At 41.9% G+C, this 22,390-nt stretch overlaps 1 protein-coding gene across 1 annotated transcript in view; it reads left to right on the top strand.

Annotated features, from left to right (window-relative positions):
• ELOVL2 (ELOVL fatty acid elongase 2) overlaps positions 1–22,390 on the top strand; it is a 59,415-nt gene that overhangs the window by 20,377 nt on the left and 16,648 nt on the right. Inside the window, exons 2-4 of the mRNA XM_084850337.1 lie at positions 5,687–5,750; positions 10,940–11,127; positions 19,131–19,208. Of these exons, the coding sequence (XP_084706463.1) occupies positions 5,687–5,750; positions 10,940–11,127; positions 19,131–19,208 (330 nt within the window). The remainder of the gene's footprint in view (positions 1–5,686; positions 5,751–10,939; positions 11,128–19,130; positions 19,209–22,390) is intronic.

The following is a 22,390-nucleotide window of genomic DNA, read 5'->3' on the forward strand; positions in this document are numbered from 1 at the left end:
AGCGGACAGAGTGAGGTGGCTGCCCCAGGCAGTGGATCCTGGGGGGCAGGAGCCCTGAGTCCCCAGCCATTCCCATCCACCTTAACCATGGTGGAAGCAATGCTGGGTTAAAAAAACACTGCTGAATGAAAGCTCTTAGAGCCCAAACAAGTTGAGAAAGCACGTAATAGTTTGATCGTAATTGCATGAGACACATTTTGAGCTAGGTGGCCGGGGGCAAAAGTCCAGAAATATTTTCAAACGTTTGTTTCTTTTTCTTCGCATCTCTTTTCTCTCTTTGTTGTTGGGCTAGGCTGGGTGGCTCTCTCACCCAGCCAACTTCTCCCATTCCATCACAGACAGCACTGTTGGCAAAGGCCTCTGATTGAGCAGGCAGGCAAGGAGGCCAGCCCAGGCCATGCAGTCTGACAGACATTGCATATAATATGCATGCATTGCTCTGCATATTCATCCATCCATTCATTCAATTCCTGCTTTTCCAGGCAAATAGCCTCCACAAAACAGCTTACAATATAACCAAACACACAGAGGCGTTGCTACGCACTTAAAGATCCAGGGCTTAGGCCCATAGGACACAAATCTGCATTAAATCAGCATATCCTAATTTATATCTATATATAAAAATTGCGAACATTACTAGGATTGACTTAAATTTCACAGGAGGCCAAGCCAGCCAATTAATTTCTTATCCAAATCATCTCAAATAAAATAAATTCTTCAGTTAATTTGCATCCTGCCCCAGATCATCCCAAACCAATGGGGAAAGCTTTTTTCTAAGCTTAATTGCCATGCAGGGGAAGATTTTATTTTTTGCTGAGTTAACCCTTCCCTCCCCACCTGCAGCCCCCTTGAACATCTCCCCCCCCCCACTGCATGGCAATTAAGCTGAGGGGGAAAAGCACCCTTCTATTGGCACCAATTGGCACACTCTGTGGAATAGATACAGGGCCCTGGGGAACAGATTTGGGGCAAAGGCCTAGCAATGCCCCTGTAGACTAATATAAATACATTTAAAAATACATCATAAGAGCAATTTAAATTATAAGCTACAATGAAATACATTAAACTTAAGACAGCAGCATGCTGGCATCATCACTGTGGCACTGCAAATTTGAGTGGGCTGCAAGCAGGTGCTAGGCAGAGCACCAAGTGAGTGGCAGTGAGGTATTGGAGAACAGAGCTGTGTCTGCCGCACAGCTTGCCCTGCGACCCTAAGCTAGTCTGTGCCCTTAGGACCGGTGGAGGATACTGCCCCATTGCCAGTGTTGAAGCTGGTTTGGTCGACTGCTGTATGTGGAGTTGGGGTGTGTGTGTGTGGGGAGGGGGGCTGGTGGCATCTTGACCTTCACATCAGGTAGCAGAATGTTTGGGGCTGGCCCTGCCTCCCAAAGCTGCTATTGTATTAGTGAAGTGTTTATTGGAATTTAAATTATACACTTTTATGTGTAACATAGAGGTTCCCAATACAGGAAAAGATTTTGTCCCCAGAATCCTGCTATAAGTTTAACAATGCAAAGGAAAAGATACACAAGCCCCACTTACTTACTAAGATTTTGCCACAAATGGAACAATATAGTTCCACTTTGCTGTATTCTGCCTGCAGAGTATGATACATTTAATATGGTTTCCTTTTAAATTTGGAGAGAGGCATGAATTACATGTAACTATACTGTGCAAAAACTTGGGCAGAGAAGGTTTGACTTTTTTAGAAAAAATATGTAGTTTAAGAAAAGCTCTTAAAATCCAGAACAAGTTTAGAAAGCACTTACTACTTTGATCTTAATTGCATATAACACATTTTGAGTTAGGTGGCTGGGGAAAAGTCCAATAATATTTTTTTAATGTTTGTTTCTCTTTCTTCCCATCTCTTTTCTCTCATGCATATCTCAGGAGACATTATATGCTCAGTCATGTGAGAAACAGTTCAACTGCTACATAACATTTTGTTCCAGTTATATTTTGTAAAAACGTTGTTCCATAAGTCTTGATAAGTTCTGAAATTGATGAACAGGCTTGAGCATTCCAGAATGGCAGACACACCTGCCTCATTTGTTCAATAAGCTGACCTTTGCTAAATTAGTACTTTGCATCGCCAGGGAGCTACTTTATACAGGGTAGGGTTTTTTTCCTGTGGGATTTTTGCATTATACTTCCACAGAACATCTAACCTTATTCGATGATTTTCAAAGCACACTTGCTACTGCTCCAGAACCCTCCCTCCCCAAAAGATATTATTAAACAAAACGTAAAGTTTGGACACAACATTCTGCCATCCCCAAGGAGGGACAAAACACTATCCATAATATTTTCTGAGTTTATTATAGGTGGAGGTTTCCAAATATGAACAATGCAGAAAAAAATATGAACAGGTGGCAGCGCTATCCCAAATAATGTAGGTTGTAATGCTATACTCACTTACCTGGGAATGAGCCCCATTGAACCCAGCGGGACTTACTTCTGAATGGACATGTATAGGGTTGCACTATCAAAGTATTTTTATACTGCCCTTCAGTCATATTCCATGGTAGTTTGCAAGAAAGAAGAAAATAATTAAAATGTAAATCCCCCCAAACCACCCCTAAAAAGCCACAAAATCATAAAAACAGTATAAATCAGTCAGCAAGATTAAAACTGTATCTAAAAAGCTCAGGAAAATAAGAAGGTATTTGCCTGGTGCTGAAAAGACATAAAATGGATGCCAGGAGAACATGTCTGGGGAGAGTGTTCTGCAACTGGGGTGCCACCACTGGGAAGGCTCTCTCTCTGCCTCATCTCTGATGGTGGGGTCACCCACAGAAGGCCCTCCAGTGAAGATCATAATGTACAGGCATGTGCATAGAGAATGGCCTTCCCTAACCTGGTGCCCTTCATAAGTTTTGGACTTCAAATCCCATCAGACCCAGTCAGCATAGTCAATGGTCAGGAATGATGGGGGTTGTAGTTCAAAGCATCTGAAGGGTATCAGGTTGGGAAAAGCTGATATAGAGACAGGCAGTCCTTCAAGAATAAGAACTTTGGCCTAAATATTTGGTCAGGCCCACGAATGTATGTCTCACAACATGACAAAAACTTTATTTTTGAAGATACATATACATATATTTCTTCACCTTGTGGAACAGCTAATTATGAGATAGAGAGATGTGCATGTGCTCCAAATGTCACAATTCAAGCAAATACACTCCATAACGTGTAATGATCATGACTGGGGAGGAGTCTTGGTTCAGATGGACTTGTGTGTATCAAAGTGCTTGCAACATCTCAAAGCAAGAAACTATGCCACTCAGCAGCTCTATCCTATACATGTTTACTCAGATTAATTCCCACTATATTCAGTGCTATTCATGCCCAAATAAGCAAGCACAGGTTTGCAGCGTGGTAATAATAATGCTTAATATTTATATAGGGTTTTCTTTCAAGTGTTCAAACACCTTCACATGCATTACCTAACTGTAAACTTTACAACAACCCTATAAGGTAAGCCAGTAGTTGTGAAGGGAGGGCTGAGGCTGATAGAGAGTGGCTTGCCTAAGGCCACCGAGTCAATTGCTGGTAGAGGTGGGATTTGAACTGGGGACTTCCTGGCTCAGGGTCTTAGCCATTATGCTACCCCAGCTAGTCTAGTATTGCAATCACAACAGTTACATCAAATTCAACAGGGAGAGCACCTTCTTGGTGGTTGCCCTCCATTTTTGGAATATGGACAAGGCCTGCCTGCCACCAACATTGTCATCTTTTCTGCACCAGGTTAAACCTGCCCTCTTCTCGCAGGCATTTGGCAGCATATAAGGAGTTTCTTTGTCTCTGGCTGTTCTTTTTAGATTGTTTTACATATATGTTGTTGTTGTGTGTGCTGTTTGTTCTATGTCATTATGTGAATGGTTGTATACTTTATATAATGTATTTTAATTTTTTGGTTTTTGCCAACCGCCCAGAGAGCTTCACCTATGGGGCAGTATAGAAATATGATGGATGGATGGATGGATGGATGAAAAGGTTGGATCCAGATTTAGTATTTATTAGGGTAGGTCTGTTGAAAGTTAGTCATGGGTATATTCTAAGTATTGCCCAATTTGAATCCAACCCAGAAAGTCCACTCATCAGCAAGGACTGAGGCAAAGGTAGCAGCTGTATACATTCTGTTCTCATCACAAAGGAAACAGCATGATGGATAATAATTTCATGTAGTTACAATGTATGAAAATAGCAATTTATAGGGAAGCCCAAATTTAGAAGGGTTTTTTTCAACCATTTTTTGTCCAGTTCTCCTTTTGTATTTCTCATTCACCATCCAACAATACTGATGAATCAACATGTCACACATGCTAATTAAAATTCAGCCTTGGGTGTTTGGAATGGTTTGGCCACCAACAGTAGAATTCAGTTTAATAATGATATTATCCCTAGTTTGTGTAAAGAGTGCTTACATAACCTAACTGTAAATTCAAGCATCTTTTGTACTTTGATTTTCCCATATGTAGATGTTTATAAAAAATGTTTATATTTTTTTGGAAAATGCCCTATTAAAACTTTGGACAATGGCACCTTTGTTAAACAGAAGTAGGAAGAGTAGGTTAAAGTTGAAGCTCTCAGTTCTCTCACACTCTAAACATTTCCTGGCCCAGATCCCTGTTTAAAAGTATTCACTGTTAAAGCCATCTAGCCTTGTGAACACACCTCCGTGACCATTTCCCCCTGTATGATAGACACATATTTGTAAACTTGTATTTATTACATTCACATTTTTAGGTGTACATTTAAAACATTTTAAAAATGTAATGTGTGAAGTGAGCTTCTTCAAATGTTTCACTTGAAACTGATGGTGCATATGGTCATACAGATGTAAGTTCAGCTATGCTTGTACAGTGCTGACAGAGAAGGTATAGCTTTGATGGCAAATGGCCTTTTCCTTTTAAGCTTATGTAATCATTCTGGAATGTCTAATCAACTGATTTGATAAAAAGTGGCTCAACGGTACCAAATTGCTTTTATTTAAAAAAAAATATCACAAAGAAAAAGAGTACACCTTTAAAGCAATACAAAACACAAAATTGCCTCTGTATGTGCGTGCATGTATATAGGTATGGATACAGATAGAGATACAGATACAGATACACACACACGCTGTGGGTTAAATCCAACATCGCACTAGTGGAAGTCAGTGCAATGGGACTTCTTTCTCCCTCTTTCCTCCTCATTGCAGCCTTCTGCGCTGCCCAAAAATCTGCTCCAGAGCATTTAGCAGCCCTCCAGAGCAGACTTTGAGTGTGCACAAGGTGGGTGGGGGGCTGCAGGGGCAGGGGAATTTCCCCCCTCTCAGTTCTACTGACGGAGGCACACACACACACACACACCCTAAACCCTAGGATTGGTTGTATATCAGTAACTTTATTTTTATACTTTTCTAGTTTGTGTGTGTGTGAATCTATCTATCTATCTATCTATCTATCTATCTATCTATCAATCAGTCACGGACAAGTGTGCGCACGCGCGTGCACACACACACACACACACACACCCCCCAGAAAGGCATAAAAAGAGAAAGTCTGATGTTCAACCAATCCTGGGACCTATGAAGTATACAACATCACTTGCTGCTTCTCCACAGTATGGAGGGTCAATTTAGCTACCACGGCTGTACATGTCTGCAAAGAAGGAGATAACAAATTTGACTTCGGCTTTCTTGTAGGAGCAGCTGAAGGCTTTTGATCAAGAAGTAAATGAGTTTGTGGACTACATGTTTGGAGCTAGAGGTAAGTGGGTTTTTTTTTTCCTGGAGCTCTGTGATTCCCCAGTGACTTAACAGAAGTTTAGAAATCTGTAGGGCTGTAAATGTGACATGAACAGCAGAGTACAGCTGACAGAGAATCTGGCAATGCCTGAGAGATCACCCAAATCTGACAGCCACCAAGGTTACAACTGCCTGTCATTCCTTCTTTTTGCCTCTACAGTGCTGAGTAGTAGCTCGAAGTTGCAGGCTGTTTTTGTGTTGAAACATGCATAGGACTGTGCCCTAAGGCTACAATCCTATACCCATTTATCTGGGACCAGAGTAAGTCCCATTGAACTCAGTGGGGCTTACTTCTGAGTAAACATGGATAGGATTGCACTGAAAGAAAAGGTAGAATAGCTGCACAATGCCTTCTCATTGGTAGCTCTAGGAGCCTTCCATCTGGAAGTACCCTCTAGTTACTCCTGAATAATCCCTTTTCCATGTCAGCCAGGGTATCGTTGCAAAGACTGAAAATTGTAGTCTGTCTTTTCAAGCACATGAAGACTAGGGTTATGAAAGCCATATCATGACCTAACAAAATTACATGTCCTTCTCCTATTAGTATAATAGATGGCTAAGGTTCCACAGATTGCATCTTCTCTAAACTGTTTAGAATAATCCAATATTCTAATAGGCTGGCCTGGAAATTTACCAGCTCACAGATAAAGCATTTACTTCAGAGTTTCAGGAGAACACTGGATGAAAATGTAGAATTTTAGCAATTGTGACATGAGTAAGGGAAGCAAACATCTTGTCTGTTTTCTGCTTTGTGCGTTTTTCTGCCTACTTGCTTTTGCAAAAGTATAAGCAGACAGCTACAAAAATGGCCATTATGTGTAATTAAATTCTCATGTCTTTGATTTAAAAGGCTGCGCCCTCTGTATGCTTTGCTGCATTAACACTCACAATATCTAAATTTTAACTTTAAAAAACACACATTTAAATCCTTTAATGTTTTAAGCAAATACCTTAACACAAGATTAACACAAAGAAAATAGAATAGTTAATTTTGCCTGTTTTTAAATTTGATCATGTGTTTCGTATTCCTGTTGTTCAAGATCTCCAGTTGTTATAAAATTTGGTTTTTAGCAATTTATGATACATTCAGATGCAGATTACTGAAGCTGACTCTGGGACAGCTCAAACTGGGGCTATTTTGTGCTCTGTTGTCATATATATTCCTCTGGTATGTCAGGTCTTGGACAGCTTGCTACTACCCAAAACTGGCATGCTACCTGGCTGTCATGATTCTGACCCCAATCCTTCAGACGTGCAAGCAGATTCCTCCCAGCCTTTGACAAGTTTTGCCCCAATTCCCCTCCCTGGAGAACCACAGTAGTGCCTGCCACAAGCCAAATATACACCAAGGTGCATGAAAGTATTGGGGAAAGGATTGCTGCTTCCAAAGAGTCAGTATCCCAGATTCCTACTGGGTAGCCAGGACTACGTGTCCTTCGCAGTAACAACAGCAGCAGCAGCAACAGCTATAAGGTAAGCTCCATTCCACACCAAGAAAAGCTGAGTTCTGTGACCTCTATAAATGTTACGAAGTCAGCACAGTTACATGATTTGTTCCGAATCTACTTATTGTTTTGCACAATTTACTCTTTTTCTAGGGCAAGTGATTGTACAAGTCATAGAAGGTTCACTCCTGACCACTAGAAATCTTATTCAGATATCCCTCTTGCTTCTGAGTTTTCACCAGCCATTGTCCACACACTTTTAAACACAAGGGCTAGAAAATTGCTTTTTCAAAATAAAAAAACCCTGATTTCTCTGTGTGAATATTTCAGCTAAACAGACTTGGAAATTTCCTTGATGAAAATAGTACCACTTTTTGCTCTCCAGAATTACAGGGCCTTTTGTCTGTTTCTCTGTCCAGCAATGCAGTTGGAATTACCTGGACAGGCTGTAAATTAGTACCTGGACAGGCTCTAAATTAGTACCTGGAATTAGTACCTGGACAGGCTGTAAAGGTCCTTTCCAGGTACTTTAGTCAAATGAATGCCACCTGTGCCAATCTACACATTTGAAAGGAAAGTTTGCTTGACAGTAAGAAGTCAGTGCTTCCAGCAAAAGAAAGTTGATATAAGTGGCCTATAACATTCTGGGCATAGGAGGAAGCAATTGTGAAAACATTTGCTTTGTTGACTACAACAAAAAGGAAAGTTATGAAGGTTCTCTAGAACACATTCAGTGGGACCATAAAGATTCGACTGTGAGGTGGAAGAGAAACTATGACATATTCAGCCATGGTAGCTGCTAACATTGTGTATGTTGATGTTTGAGAACGGCTTCTTAGACAAATTAAAGATGGTACAAAGGTAAAAATGTGAATAGAAAAACTGCATTACTGGGTCAGAATAGAGGTCCATCTACAGCAGTTTCCTCAGCCAGATACCCTCCAGATATTTTGGACTACAAGCAGTGGAGGCTGGTGGCTCCGATATTAGTGCGTGAATCCGCTCTGGGTTTCAGTCAGAACTCTAAAGGAATCCAAGGTGTGAACCACCTCGGAGCCACTAGCCTACAAGTCCCATTACCCCCAGCCAGCATGGCCTATTATCAGGGGTGATGGTAGTCCAGAACAACTGGAAGGCACCAGGCTGGGGAAGGCTGGTCTACAGCATTTTGTTTCTAATAGTGGCCCATCAGATGGCCAGGTCAGCAAACTGTGAGGCTGCTATTCACAAAGCAGCCAGAACAGAGTTGACACTGTGTCCTTCCATGCCACACTGTTCTAACTCTTCAAGATATGTATTACTTCATTTCATGGCCACCCTCTCCCATTTTCAGCTCTGCCAAAGCAACAGCATGAGCTGAAGTTGCAAACAAGCTAATAATTTATTGGAGACAAATATGGGTATTTTGCCAGGGGATGCATGAAGAATAACAGAATGTGACAGTATGTTCTTGTACCTTGCATCTCCCTGGAAAAATCACCTTAATCCAGTGTTTTTAAGTAACATTTTGGTGGGTACAGCTCAGTACATTCATGGATACCAGTTTGTTGATTCAGCAGAACATATGGGGGTGGGTGGGAAATCTCTTGTAGTTGCTGTTGGCCTTGATCTTGAACCATATTTCCTCACCCTTTAATCCATTTAGCACCATTCCCTCCAATCTGTGACTGTGCTCCGTCTTTAGAAAAACAGATACTGCGTAATAATGGGTTGTATCCAGTGCTAGTCTAACTTAAGTCCCATTCATTTCAGTGGGTCTACTCTAAGGAGGACTAGCATTGGATATAACCCAATATATTACAGTTATTAAGCATGTACAGGGTGCCTCAGCCAACACAGTTGCGATAAAGGGAAAGTTTCTTTCCAGGACAGATGGCAGTGCTCCTAACTCCCCTTGACAACATTCTGAGAATGGAGTCTGGTTTTTTTTTAAAGAAATGTTTACAGGTTGCTGTACCACCTCTAAGCTCATAATCTATACTGGTGGCTGTTCATTTTCACCACCATGGGGCAGGGTCCAACTGTGTTATTCCGCTGGTAGTAATGATGTTGCACTTGGTTCCGAACTATGTGCAAGAGGAGAATCCTGCGCTGCGCATCATGCTTGCACAACAGAAATATTAGTGGCGCTCCACTAGCGCTATTTGAGTTTGCAGAATAATGCCATTGTATACTGTCCCGTGATTCAGGGTTGTCCTTATAATGAATCAAAATCAAAGGTTGTTAGCCACATGCTTTGTCCACTGCGTTAGGTCATAGTCTCTCAAACTGATGTGTGCTTATTGATTTGTGGCCTCTGATCACTTCTGCATACAAGCAGTTGTGTAACCCATTGCTTATCCTGAAATGAAAAAGTAGTCTCTAAAACCACCTGTCTACAGGCCCTTTTCCTGATTTTCAAATTGCTGATGACTCAAATTAACTCATTAATTCTGCAGAAAAAACAGAATGAGGAGTTAAGATTATTTCAGAATAATTTAGAACATGATTATGTAAGTTGACATCCTATGCACCCATCGCAGAGGTAAGTGGAAAACAATGAGAAAAAGAATAACGTTTAGTAGGAAATGTCACCACAGCACAGCAAATGCCAGACTTGAAATAAATCTTGTAAACTTCTTATTGAGAACAACTTTTATGCTATGTTTACTGGTTTTACTACTTTGTTTAGACCACAAAATATGAGCGATGCAGGTTTAGTGTTTGGATTGGTACACACAGTGTAAACAACCCCGATTTAAATGGAAGCAGCTTTGCCTGGAACATGCATTTTAATTAAATGGTGGTGACACTGTGGACTGTTTGAGTGAGTTTGCGCTGCAAATGATTAATCAATTAAAGTGGCATGGTTCACTGTAAACACAGAATTTGGATTGCTCTAGCTCATATCTATAGTTAACCCCGACTACATCTTTAAACCTTAGAAAAATAGGACACTTCATAAATAATGGAAGAGTAACTATCAGTGAATGATGTACTTTAGGACAGGTATTTTATGCATTTCATGACTAAAGGAATCTCCTTTCCTACATGCAACTCCCCGAAGCATGTCAAGCTGCATTTGGTCATTGAATCCAGCAGCAACCATGGCATATTTATTTATACATATATAGTTATATAACACCATTATAATCAGTGAGACAAATAGTAATTAGTGGTGCTGAGACTTACACCCGTTTGTTTTTTAAAGTGATTTTGGTTCATTAGTGTAATAGAGAATAAAAGACACTGTTAAAGATGACCTTCCCTTCTGACAAGCAGTAACATCATCATCATAGCACAATCCTATGTACATTTACCAAGAAGTAAGTCTCACTAGGTTCAATGGGATTTACTTCCAGGTAAAGCGTGCATAAGGGTGCAGCTTAAGTGCTTATACTTACTTCAATATTATGATAAGATAGGATAGGACATGATACAATGCTTTACTGAGCACCAAAATGTGCAAATGTATTAAATTTAATTGATTAGTCAGTTGGTTAAAAGGCAAATAATTAATTAAAAGTTATGAGTAATTAGTGAATAAGAAGTTTACAACCCTAATATAAAAATGTTACAAGAGCATTCTGAGAGAGGGTTGCAGTGATTAGAGGGGGGCATTACTGGGAGACTGAAGATAAGTAAATCACACACCGAATGATCATATTGATCAAGAAATATTAATAATGCACTAATTCCTTGGGGGCTTTTTGTTTTGTTTCTTCAGATCCCAGGGTCAGAGGATGGCTTATGCTGGATTCTTATTTACCTACCTTTTCCCTCACTGTTGTATATATGTTCCTCATATATCTGGGTACCACGTTTATGAAGACCAGGCCAGCTTTGTCACTCAGGGGTCTTCTTATTGTATATAACCTTGGAGTCACAATGCTGTCATTCTACATGCTTATAGAGGTGAGTCTTAATTGCAATACAATTTTGTTATCAGGCTTTGGGGTCAACTGATTGGTATTTCATAAGAATTGTTTTCCCCAGGTCAGAGTGGCTGGTCATTCTACTGCTTTTACTTTGCATATTTTGCTTTTTTATCTTCACCAGTAGCATATGGCATACCTTACTTGTTTGAGCCATTGAAATGTGTATAGTTTTAAATTTTTTCCCTTGCTCCACATTCAGGGTGCATCTATTGCTTCTGTTTCTGTGGCTAATATTCTGTGATCTCAATGATCTGATGGTAGGGGCTTTTTGAGGCACCTTGTATTGGAGTGAAGGATTGGACTGGGTGACTTTCAGATGGCTTCTAAAAGGTAAAAGGTAAAGGTGTCCCCAGCCAGTCGTGTCCGACTCTAGGGTGTGGTGCTCATCTCCATTTCTAAGCTGAAGAGCCAGCGCTGTCCGAAGACGCTTCCGTGGTCATGTGGCCGGCACGACTGAACACCGAGGTACACGGAACGCTGTCACCTTTCCCGCCAAAGCGGTACCTATTTATCTACTTGCAATTTCTTGCTTTCGAACTGCTAGGTTGGCAGGAGCTGGGACTGAAGACAGGAGCTCACTCCATCACGCAGCACTCACTCGGGTCTCGAACTGGCTTCTAGGTCTCAGTTTATAATCTATGTTTTGAAGCACAACACTTGTATAACAAGCTTCTAACGCCATCATTTTAAAGCCACTCAGTTAAATGAATTTAACTGAGTATCATCTCTGCAGTATCATCTCCAGCGGGTAAACTACGCATTATACACAAAGTAGTGCAATGCAGCCCCAGTTGTCACTTTTTCTGAAGAAAAGCAGCTTTGGGAGAAGCCCATTTTGAGCAGGAAAAGCAGTTGGTGAGGGATGCTTAACCCTTTCCATAACCGCGCTCCCATCGCACTGCGCAGATTGCTTTTATCCTTGCGAGATTCAAAATACGCATTTGATTCTCTGAAAAACATCTAGCATTTCTCTCCAGCCTGTGTATCATTTTATTAGATATAATAACACATGGTCAGCGCCAGATCTTCCTATTTTACTAAATCTGTGTTTTTTAAAAACTGCCAGCCACTCGTCTAGTTAAACTGTGACTGTTGCCTTCAGAACACGTGGGAAGTGACAGCCCTCATACATGACTGCATTGGGAACATGTCTCCATAAATCCTCTTACCAGCTTGCCAGAGACAATTACCCCCAGTCCTCTAGTGAGCCTCTGGATGCCAGGATGTTGAAAACCATCTAGGCAGCTTGAAAATATAGAAACAGATCAGTGAAAGTGGACAATTGCCAAAGGGTTTAATCACCGAAGAGTCTTGTGGCACCTTAAAAGACCATTATGTTGGACAGCCCGACATTTCTGTGTGGAGCAGTTTGTCAGTGTTCCCTCCTGGTGGTCAACAAACACCATATTTTCTATATTCAGCATGGCATAAATCTTCTGCTGTGTTCAAGTATTTGAGGTCTGTGAGGCACACAAGCTGCAGTCTTTAAGTACTGGCTGCATTATATCTCGGCAGCCCATCTAAAACCATGGATTAAACTGTAGCTCTTTGAAGATCATCTAAAAATAGGCAACCTACATAGAAAGCAGGGCTTCAGTGAGCAAGGAACTCTGGAGTGTTGAGTTCTCTAACTTCTTGAATGAAGCAGAAATGCAGACTCTCATCACTTCCCCTGTTTTTGCTGGGTAGCTTCTTCACTAATTCTCTTCTTAGTTCCCTCCGAACCCAGTTGAAAGGAAGCACAGCTTTCCCATCAGCACAAATAATGGATTTGTGGATACAGGATTTTAGCCTTTGTCACAAGTAACTTAGGTTAAGCAAACTCTTTGCTTAACCTAAACATTTCCCTGAATAGAAAAGTCAAGGGCTGAATTCCATTTCAGAGAATCTCTTGGGGGCTGCATTCCAGGGATGGGTGAGGCTGAAGGCAAAAGGGGGAGGGGCCAAAGGCAAAAGGGGTGGGGCCAAAATTACCCCCAATACCAGCATATTTTAGTTACTCCCAGTAACTAAGCCTTAGGAGAAGCATTTCAACCTGGGGGTGGGGGGCGGAAACTGCACAAACCACCAAGGAAATGTTTGGTGGTTTAGGGAAAGGGGTAGAGCCAGGGGAAGGGGCATGGCCATATGGAGAACCCCGGAGTGATAGATTCGGACTCCAGGAGGGAGGGATTTGGCCCCCTGGGCCTGAGGTTCTGCATTCCTCATCCACAGGTTCTGAGGCAATCCTTAGAAACAAAGGAGCAACATTGCTGAGAAGGAATAGGCAACACAAAGAAAATCTTTCACTTCTTGGCCCCTGAACCAGCGCTAGTTACACCAATTGCACATTATGAGGGGCCTCCTGTCGGGAATGAATCTGAGTGTGTGGAGATGTCTGGCAGCTCACATTCAGAATCAGAATGGGAACAGCCAGAACAGATGGAGGCATCCCCCCCCCCAGTGAACCCAGATATGGCAAGATTTTCTTCCCAAGACCCACAGATGGCCCAGCCTGAACAGCTCTCCCATTCTTCCACCATGAGAACTCAAGTTTCAGAAGAGGAGAAGGGCGAGGGGCATGACTTGAGGGATACTAAGGCCCATCACAAAGTGAAGCGGGAAATGTTAGGGCAGGGCTCAGACACTCCACCAGGTTGGCTACTCGTGGAAGCCAATGTAGTAGGGAGCCATCCTAAGGGAGGGGCATCTCTGCGAAGCTAGTCTGGCTGTTCATGCCCAGACTGCCAGCAACTTCTCTAACTTCCACTTCCTATCCTCTATTGATATTCGTAGATGTGTGGATTAGCTGGTTCTATGCAGTCTGAGCGTTTCTTAGAATCTGCATTTGTAAAGAAGCTAGTTGTTTACTAATAAAGCAGTGTTGGCCTGATGCTTTGTTTCCTGGAGTGTGTTGATTGTGAAGGGAGAGGAACGTGACACCTCCCATGTGGAGGCACATCAACAGACATATCCATCCAGTTCAGCGGGGTAGGATGTAGATGCACACGTCAGCATCTGCCTCCGCTGCCTGTGCAGATCTTCCTTTTTGGTCATGGTACTTGTGTTCACATGTGGTACATGGCACGTATACTTAGCATGTCATGGCATTCGTGCTGCATTGGAATAACTATTTTCGGCTTGTTCGCTTTGCTCTGTCTTCTCTTTCAGCTGACTTTGGCAGGCCTTCTTTTAAGCCATTCAGTAAATGTATTAAATGCTTCACTTTAGCAGACTGGCATGGTTTGGCTTGGCGAAGTCAATATTCAGCTTCGCAGCATTGTCTTTCTCATATTCCCACACATATTCAAACAGGCAAGAGATAGATGCTTGTAACAAAACGGTCATTATGAGTTGAGTATTTGTACTTGAATTGTAGAAAAGAGGCCATTTACTCATATTACAATGGACACTTGTTAATAAGGTCATCTGAGTGGATGTGTTGTCCCTGCTAAAACTAAATATCAGGATGTTTTGCTGTTAGGCAGAATTCTGTAGTATTTTATTTTCCAGGGGCTAATATCAAACATATCCCAACTATAATGATATTGGGATATGTTTGATTAACATATGAACATGCGCAGAACTATTGCTTAGGCTGGTGTACTACAATCTGTGATGGGAAGCTATCACAAAATGCTCTAGTATTGAAAGGATACTATGAAAGAGTTACAGAAGCAGATGTGATGGCACAGATGCTTAGGACTGGACTTCTGAGGTGAAGCCCTGAATGTACTTGCTGGTGACTTCAAAGCAAAGGTCTAAGTCTGTCATTCACATAGAAGTTGGCCAATCAGCACTGGGCCGCTGGTGATCCATTTACCTGGCTAGTTCAGCATTGAGTAGAAGTCTCACAGGAGGGCCTAGATTAGTGGTTCTCAAACCTGAGCCCCCAACACCCATCATCCCCAGCCAGCATGGCCAAGGTAGGGACCCAAGACTGAGAACAGCTGCGCTAGATGGAAATCAGAAAGTAGATCCACGCAGTTCTCGAAAGAAAATGCAGAGACAAGATTAATCAAGGAATCTGACCTGGGAGGAATGAGAAAGGATGCACAGGATGAAACAAGAGAGCCACACAGGCGAGGCCAAAAGTTATGTATTGACCAAGGGGCAATTTCTGACCTGAAGGCATTGATAGCCTGGCCAGATGTGAGGGATGATGGGAGTTGTGTCCGCTGTCGCAGCAATATTACTGATGACAATTTCCACACAGTCTGCCTCTCTTTAATGGGAGCAACATTTTCTCTGGTTTTAGCAAGGGATAAGCAGCTCGCACCTCTTGAATGAGCAGCTTTAGGGTTTTGTGGCATGCAAATCAACTATTCAAATAAAACGTGATACACAGATAATTTAGAAGTGAAGGGCTGTTTGCCTATTTCACCCTCCCAGGAGAGATTCTAATGCAAGAAATTCTTTATACCTGCAGAAGGCAAATCCCAGTGTGGAGGTAAATAGCGGAATGGAACAAAGAGGGGGTGGGGGAAAGCTTCTTGGCAGAGCTAGTGATATGATTTCAGCTTCATCAGGCCCTTTAATGGGCCCTCCAAACTATATTTTCCAGCCCCCTTGCAAGTCTTCGTGACCTCACGCCACCCTGTAAAAAAAGCATGTCAAACGATATGCAGGCTGCTCTAATGACTAAGAAATCTATGCTCCTTCAGTTTCCTGCAAATATATTTGTCAGTATGCAACCGTCACACTGCTCTTCCCATCTGCCTGGCCTGTGTTCATCTGAGCACAAGCAGATACTCTCTGGTTTAGTCTGACTGCAGGTATTCAACATTTAAGAATTAAAGAGACAGTGACAGATAATTGACCCATTTCATCAACTCCCTGGATTAGCGGAGTAACACTATAATTCCTAAAGATTGTCACAGTCCAGTCCATCAGAAACCCAGTTTTGTCCCTGTGCACCCTCTATTGAAATGGATGGCCCTTCCACAGAGGCAATGCTTGGTGGCTTGTTTTGACTTGTCATTAATTGTCTTCTAAGTTGGAACAATGAGAATCTCTTCTAAAGAGAATGGGCCCATTTCCCTTTTAACTTCTGAAACAGAAACCATAGGGCAGGGGTAGGCAACTTGGCACCCGCTGGGCACCAGTTCGCCCTTGGACACCTTGCTTGGCACCCACCAAGGTGTTCTACCCCTCCCACTTTTAAAAAAATAACCGAATTTCTTACTGATAGAAATCACTTCAGTGCAGGGATCACTTCATAGCAAAGTGCTGTCTTCTAGATGCTCCCATTTTCTTTTCCGAAGGATGCCTGTGTGGGACTCAGAGACATTCCAATGATTTCATCCACAGCATGGCCATTTTGTGGTGGTGCTCAGGGCAGTTTCTCAAATTGCCATATGTGTCCACAGCCCCAAGAAGGTTGCCTTTCCCCGCCATTGGGTTTTCCAGAGAATTACAATTCCATATTTTCACTTTGGCACTACTCTCTGAGCATGCAGCCTTTAAAGAACTAAATGTTTCATTTTTAAATATCTATATCTATAGACAGATATATAGATATAATCTGCAACACTGCAGGATGCTGATGGAAGGGAAGACAAGTAGCATTGTGGATGGTCACCACTTCATTTTAATAAATTTAAAGTTTCTGAAATGTCTTAGAATGTCCTTTCTCCTATTAAGCATACACACGACAGAGCACACCACTGAATAAAGAAAATTGCCTCGTGATTCCGAAGCGAGAACAAGTGAAATGCTGTGCAGGCAATAGCCAGTGTCAGGAATTACTAATTGACAATATCACTTACATGCAGCTCTGGCAGCAGAGAAAGTCCTGTGCTCAGTTCGGGTTGTCATGCCATTACCTGCTGGATTTCATAAATCGCACTTTTGGAATAGCAGCTAAAAAGTAGATGAAAGACAGAAATGATTATAAGCCCTTGACAATTAGCATCAAGAACCTGGCTATACCACACAGATTCCAAGAGGTTTACAGCGCTTCAAAAACTTGCTGTAGCAAATTTCGAAGGGACTTTACAACATTTGTAAAGTCACCAATAATTAGGAATAGGTGAGAAATTTTGGTTTGCATTTTTATGTGAGATTAGATACTTTGAATCTGCTGAAACTGACTGCAGACCCAAGCACAATTTGCAGTTGGAAATCCAGACATTTCCGAGTTCGCAGTGCATTTCACAATTCTTTTTTTAAAAGTTTGAACACATGCACACATTTGAAAATGTGCATGAAAAATGTGTATATTTGAAAAAATGCACAAACCACTCTTTAATCAATGAGCACATGCATGCAAAAATGTGTACAATTGAAAATGTCACATAAAAATATGTACAAAATTGTGTGAGGAACCCTCACCCCCAGTGTGGAACTGTGAAAGGACAAACGTAGTGGTGGAAAAATGAAAATCTGAACAAGATCAAGCTTGTCAGATTTGCCCATCTCTATCCATAATACATCTCTACATGCACCTGAGTTATGGACTTGATAAAAGGTTGTTCCAGTCAACTGAAAAAGGTTCCCTTGGCTATCTTAGGGATAGGAGCAGCACCTTGGGAGGAGGTGATAACTGCAGTAGGATAAGTTCGGGCTTTAGGGCTATATTCTCTAAAGGCCAGCATTCCGAATTGTATCCCTGTGGTTTTCAATTGCCAATTAAGATGTTTGAGCAATAGTGTCATATCATGTGCTCTTGGACTGGAGACAGACACCAGCTTTTTCCAGAGTGTTAAATGTTATTGGGGAAAGCCACCGTTGCTTATGGTGTGGATGCTCATTGTTTCCTGCCCTACTTTTATCCCCATTGAAACAGAATATTTTTTATAATAATATTGTGGGTTTGGGAATAAAGATGTGTTTGAAATTTCAAGGTTCCCAAGTTTATCTCTAATCTAGTCCTACCAACTGATTATAAGCATGTTTCTTTTCATTCATAGGCATTTTAGGGCACAATCCTATGGTCCCTGGATAGTGAACCTTCATCTGCCTTAAAAACTATTGCCTGTCTCTTAAGTCTTTTAAAGGAGTGGACATCTTCTTTTACTTGTAAGCAGGATGTAAAAATATTTTTGCCACAATCCAATAGGACAATCTGAACATAGGACAGACTTCCATTCCTATCTTAAGCAACCCTTCTGGATCAGGTTCACACGTGCAAAAGGATTCTGTGCCAGCCACCTGTTGAATGGGGAAATGCCTGTGTGCATTTGCATGCATTCAACCCACTGTTACATGCTAGATTTTCTAGGTCAGTACCACTGATTTTAGTGATTAATAAGATGTCTACCAGAAATAGTTTGAAACATGCTTGTCGTTACAGGGGGTGGGTTCATTGAAGCTGAACTGAATATTGGTGGAAATTTCAAACACATTGATTTTTAGTAATTCAGAATGTGAATATTTGATTTTGGGTGTATATGTGATACTGGTAAGCTTGCACTTTGGTTTTATTGTAGATTCCTGCCATTTTGTTAGGAGTGGCGTTTTTGTTGTTTCATGATTTTGGATCCCCCCTGTCCATTCCTTGTAGTTTTAGGCCTCTTGGGTTGATTGAGTGAGCAACACACACTGCCACAGGAGAAACCACCTCAAGTTAACTACTTATAGTAAAAATAAAAACAATTTAAGATTTTCAACATTTGAGAGAAATCTAAACTTGTTTATCTTTGCATCATTCAGGCTGCACTTTGTTGCTTCAGCTTTATATGAGGGCCACATTACTGCAGTGGTGGCTTCTTCCCATACCTCAGTGGTAATACTTGGAAGCCTGATTGAGTGGGGCCAGTCACCTGTATAAAAATGTAAACAAAGATAATAGCTGGAACCCACAGTGTTGCTGACCTTGCAAAATCAATAATGCATAAAAGAAACTTGGGCATTATTATTGATGGGAATAGGGATTTATTTCGTTGGTATATGTGGAGCTGAAGGTTATCCACCCTAACTTCAAAATCCCAAGCCCATGAAATAATTAACCATTACAATGGGAGTTCTATTCAGAGTAATAGAATGTGTTTTCTTCTCCAGCTAATTCTTGCCACTTGGGAAGGAAGTTATAATTTACAGTGCCAGAACCTGACCAGCGCAGGAGAAGCTGATATCCGGGTAAGACACAAAAAATACCTGAAGGACTGAAAGATGGTGCAGTTTTCCCTTAATGCCTGATTAGTCTTTGTTAGGCTGTTGTCCTATACACACCTGGGGGTAAGCCCCATAGAACTCAATGAGGTTTACTTCTGCACAAAACTTCGTACATGTATTGTTGCATTTATGTAGGGTTTTTTTTACCATAGAAGAATATATTGACCATAATGGTGATTATCCTTTACTCTAACTTTAAAATTGGCCCACCTAGGTAGGTGTCTTCCATATTCTTTTTTCACATGATTAGCCCTGCATTGTAGTTTTATATATGTTTATGGTTTTTAATTGTAAAAACGTCACAAAAATTTCAATAAAGTTTTAAAAGGATAGTTTATCACTTCCCACACTATGCACAATTTTTTCAAAATTAAGAAAACATTGGTACACATTTCTGAAAGGACATAATTTACTTTTGAAAAAACTTGTGATGGAAAGTTTACATTCCCTATAGTCAACATCTTGCTTTTAAATAATTAAAATCCTTGTTGTATTCATGTTAACTGTAGTCTTCTTCACATGTGTGAAAGACCATCATGTGTAGAATGAGGTTGCCCAGCACCTTCTCCTGACATCCAGGTGTTAGGTGTGGACATCTGCAAAGCCTATGCGGCAGCTTTCTAAATATTCTGCAATGCAACAGGATCGTGTGATGCCTCTTTACACAATGCATCTGTGACATGGGCATGTGGTGGCTTCTCAAGTATTCATGTAAGGCAAAGAGCTACTTTTACAGCTGGATAACCCGTACGTTTTTGTTCACATGACTGGACACACAACTGGCCAGGAACACAACACACATGCTGCATGGAATAAAAGACACTGAAAAATATGACGTTTTATTTTAAACTTGGCTAGAGGCTAATCCTACCAATTGCTAATTACAGTTGGAGCAAAACCTCAAACCTGTGGATTCCTCACAGCTTGATTTCAGTTCTAGTTCTTATAGTAGCCTCTTTGATTCCTCTTTTCTGTAGTTTTGTCAGCCAGCAAAGTCTTCTGTTTTCTCTCTCTTACTTAGGCTGCAATACTATGCACACTTACCTGACACTAAGTCCCATTTAACTCAGTGGAGCTTACTTCTGAGTAGACATGTATATGATTGCTCTGTTAATTACTCCTTCCCTCTTGTATCTTTTCTTATGCCACACCTCACTCTTCAACAGTCTGCATTTGGCTAGGACAGTCATGGTTGTCAGAACCCTGTCCTGAGAGAAACCGTCCTTCTAACAGTCCTGATTTTAGAGAAGTAGTTTCGTGTGTGTGTGTGTGTGTGTCTTCATATCTTCAGCCTTAAGAGTTCTAACAGAGGCAAATGAAGAAACTGGTATGAAAGGTGTTCTTTTTATAAATGCAATTGCTGATTTCAATTCCCCCCCTCTGAGCTTTCCTCTTAAAAGCCTTGGTGCTGAATGTACATTAGATGATTTTACTATTGGTTAGCCTTTTCTGCTTCTCCCAGATTGGGGGAAAGCAAGCAGGAGCTGCAATAGAAGTTTGCAGAGATAGGGAGGGAAGGCAGGAGCAAAGGCAAGGGAATTATTTAGTTTATCTTTATTCTGTGAATCAGGCTGCTACAACGGGCAAGTCAGGGATGAGGAAGCCAGGAGTGGATTTTTTTTTTATGGAGGGAAAGTGCTATGGGCTTAGCCCTTGTACTGAAATCCCTTGGCTAAGCATGTTCTCCTGAAATTTAAGTATGTAGGAAGATAGGAGAATCAATGCAATTGTTCAGTGATTAAAAAAAGCACTATGCCCATGCTCAGAGGTACTTTAATATGCATATTCCTGGACTCAGCCTTGGTATTGGAGACACACTCCTGAATTGGGCTTTTGTGAGTCTAAGTTGTAGAAGGGTGCAGAGGGTTTGTCCATAACAATAAGGGGGCAGAGTTGCAGGGGCAAACTTTTTTTGTAAAGATTGGATGAAGTGAGCAGGGAAACTAGGAGTGGATTGTTAGGTAGAGGGGAACAGCATGCATGTGTTCTCTGGCTGTAGATTTCTGACAGCTGAGGTGGGGTCGGGGCCAGCCCTATAATTAGGGGAAGTGAGGCACTTGCCTCTGGTGGCAGATTGTCATCACCCTCTCTCCCAGTCAGTTGCGCAGTCATGCAGACTGCCCAGCCACAACAGCAGTGTAGCTGTGAACTGTCTCGTTGGTGTCTGCAGCCACCCCTTCCTCCCTGACAACACACGTGCACGAGGAGGAGGCAGGACAGGCTAGCTGAGACAGAAGGAGTATGAGTCGAGTGTTGAGAAATTGTGTGTGCCTCACTTTTGCCTTTGTGCGCCTAGAATCTGTACCGTGTTTGTTCTTTTTAAAGTGAGGAACTATCCTGATAGAAATTTGCAGCAGCAGCAGCAAGATGCCCCAGTCAGGTAAAAGGTGCCCCACTATGGCTGGGTCAAGCTCAGTCCTGGGGCAAACCATGGGGCAAATCCGTTCATCAAAGTCAGAAGGCAGGCAGAGATCAGAGGCACAGTATTACTGGCCAAGAAGGTCAGTCCAAAAGCAGGGCCTGAGGCAGAGCCAACATCAAGCACAGGCAAGCAGTCTGAATCAAGCACAATTTAAGGGAGCAGGGTCTTATCAGGCGGCCAGGGGCCAGCAGCATGAGAGACCAGTCCAAAGGTCCCAGGCACGGTCTGAAGGCACATAAGACAGCTACCTCGCTGAAGCTAAGCAGGTCTGGGTCTGGTCAGGGCTCGGAGGGCAGGCCACCTGGGAACCACATGTAGCTACCTTGAGTTCCACGGCAGACGAAATATGGGATATAAATGAAATAAATAATAAAGAAAGGTCAGGAAAACTAAGTTGCAAGGCACTAGAAGATTAAATAAAGTTGTTGTTCCAGCAACCAGCAGCTCTCAACTGAGAGCTTATAGAGTCAAGCCTTCCAGCCCACACCCAAGTACAACGGCAAGCTCTTAGTCCTGGTTTCAAAGTGTTTGTACTTCCCAGGAGACCCTTGCTCTCAAGTAGACCTTTACTCTTGAGGAACTTGGTGCTTTGGGTCTTGAGCCGTGAGCTTTGCCTTCGAGTGGTGGCCGGTGCTCCACCTTTTTGCACTGGCATGCTCTGTTGTTACTGAAGGGCCCAATGTAGCATCTCCATAGCTTCCAGAGGTACCTGAGTCAGGGAATC

Source organism: Heloderma suspectum, chromosome 4 (genome assembly GCF_057233095.1).
Source record: "Heloderma suspectum isolate Gila_16-S chromosome 4, 16-S_ref, whole genome shotgun sequence".
Classification (NCBI taxonomy): domain Eukaryota; kingdom Metazoa; phylum Chordata; class Lepidosauria; order Squamata; family Helodermatidae; genus Heloderma; species Heloderma suspectum.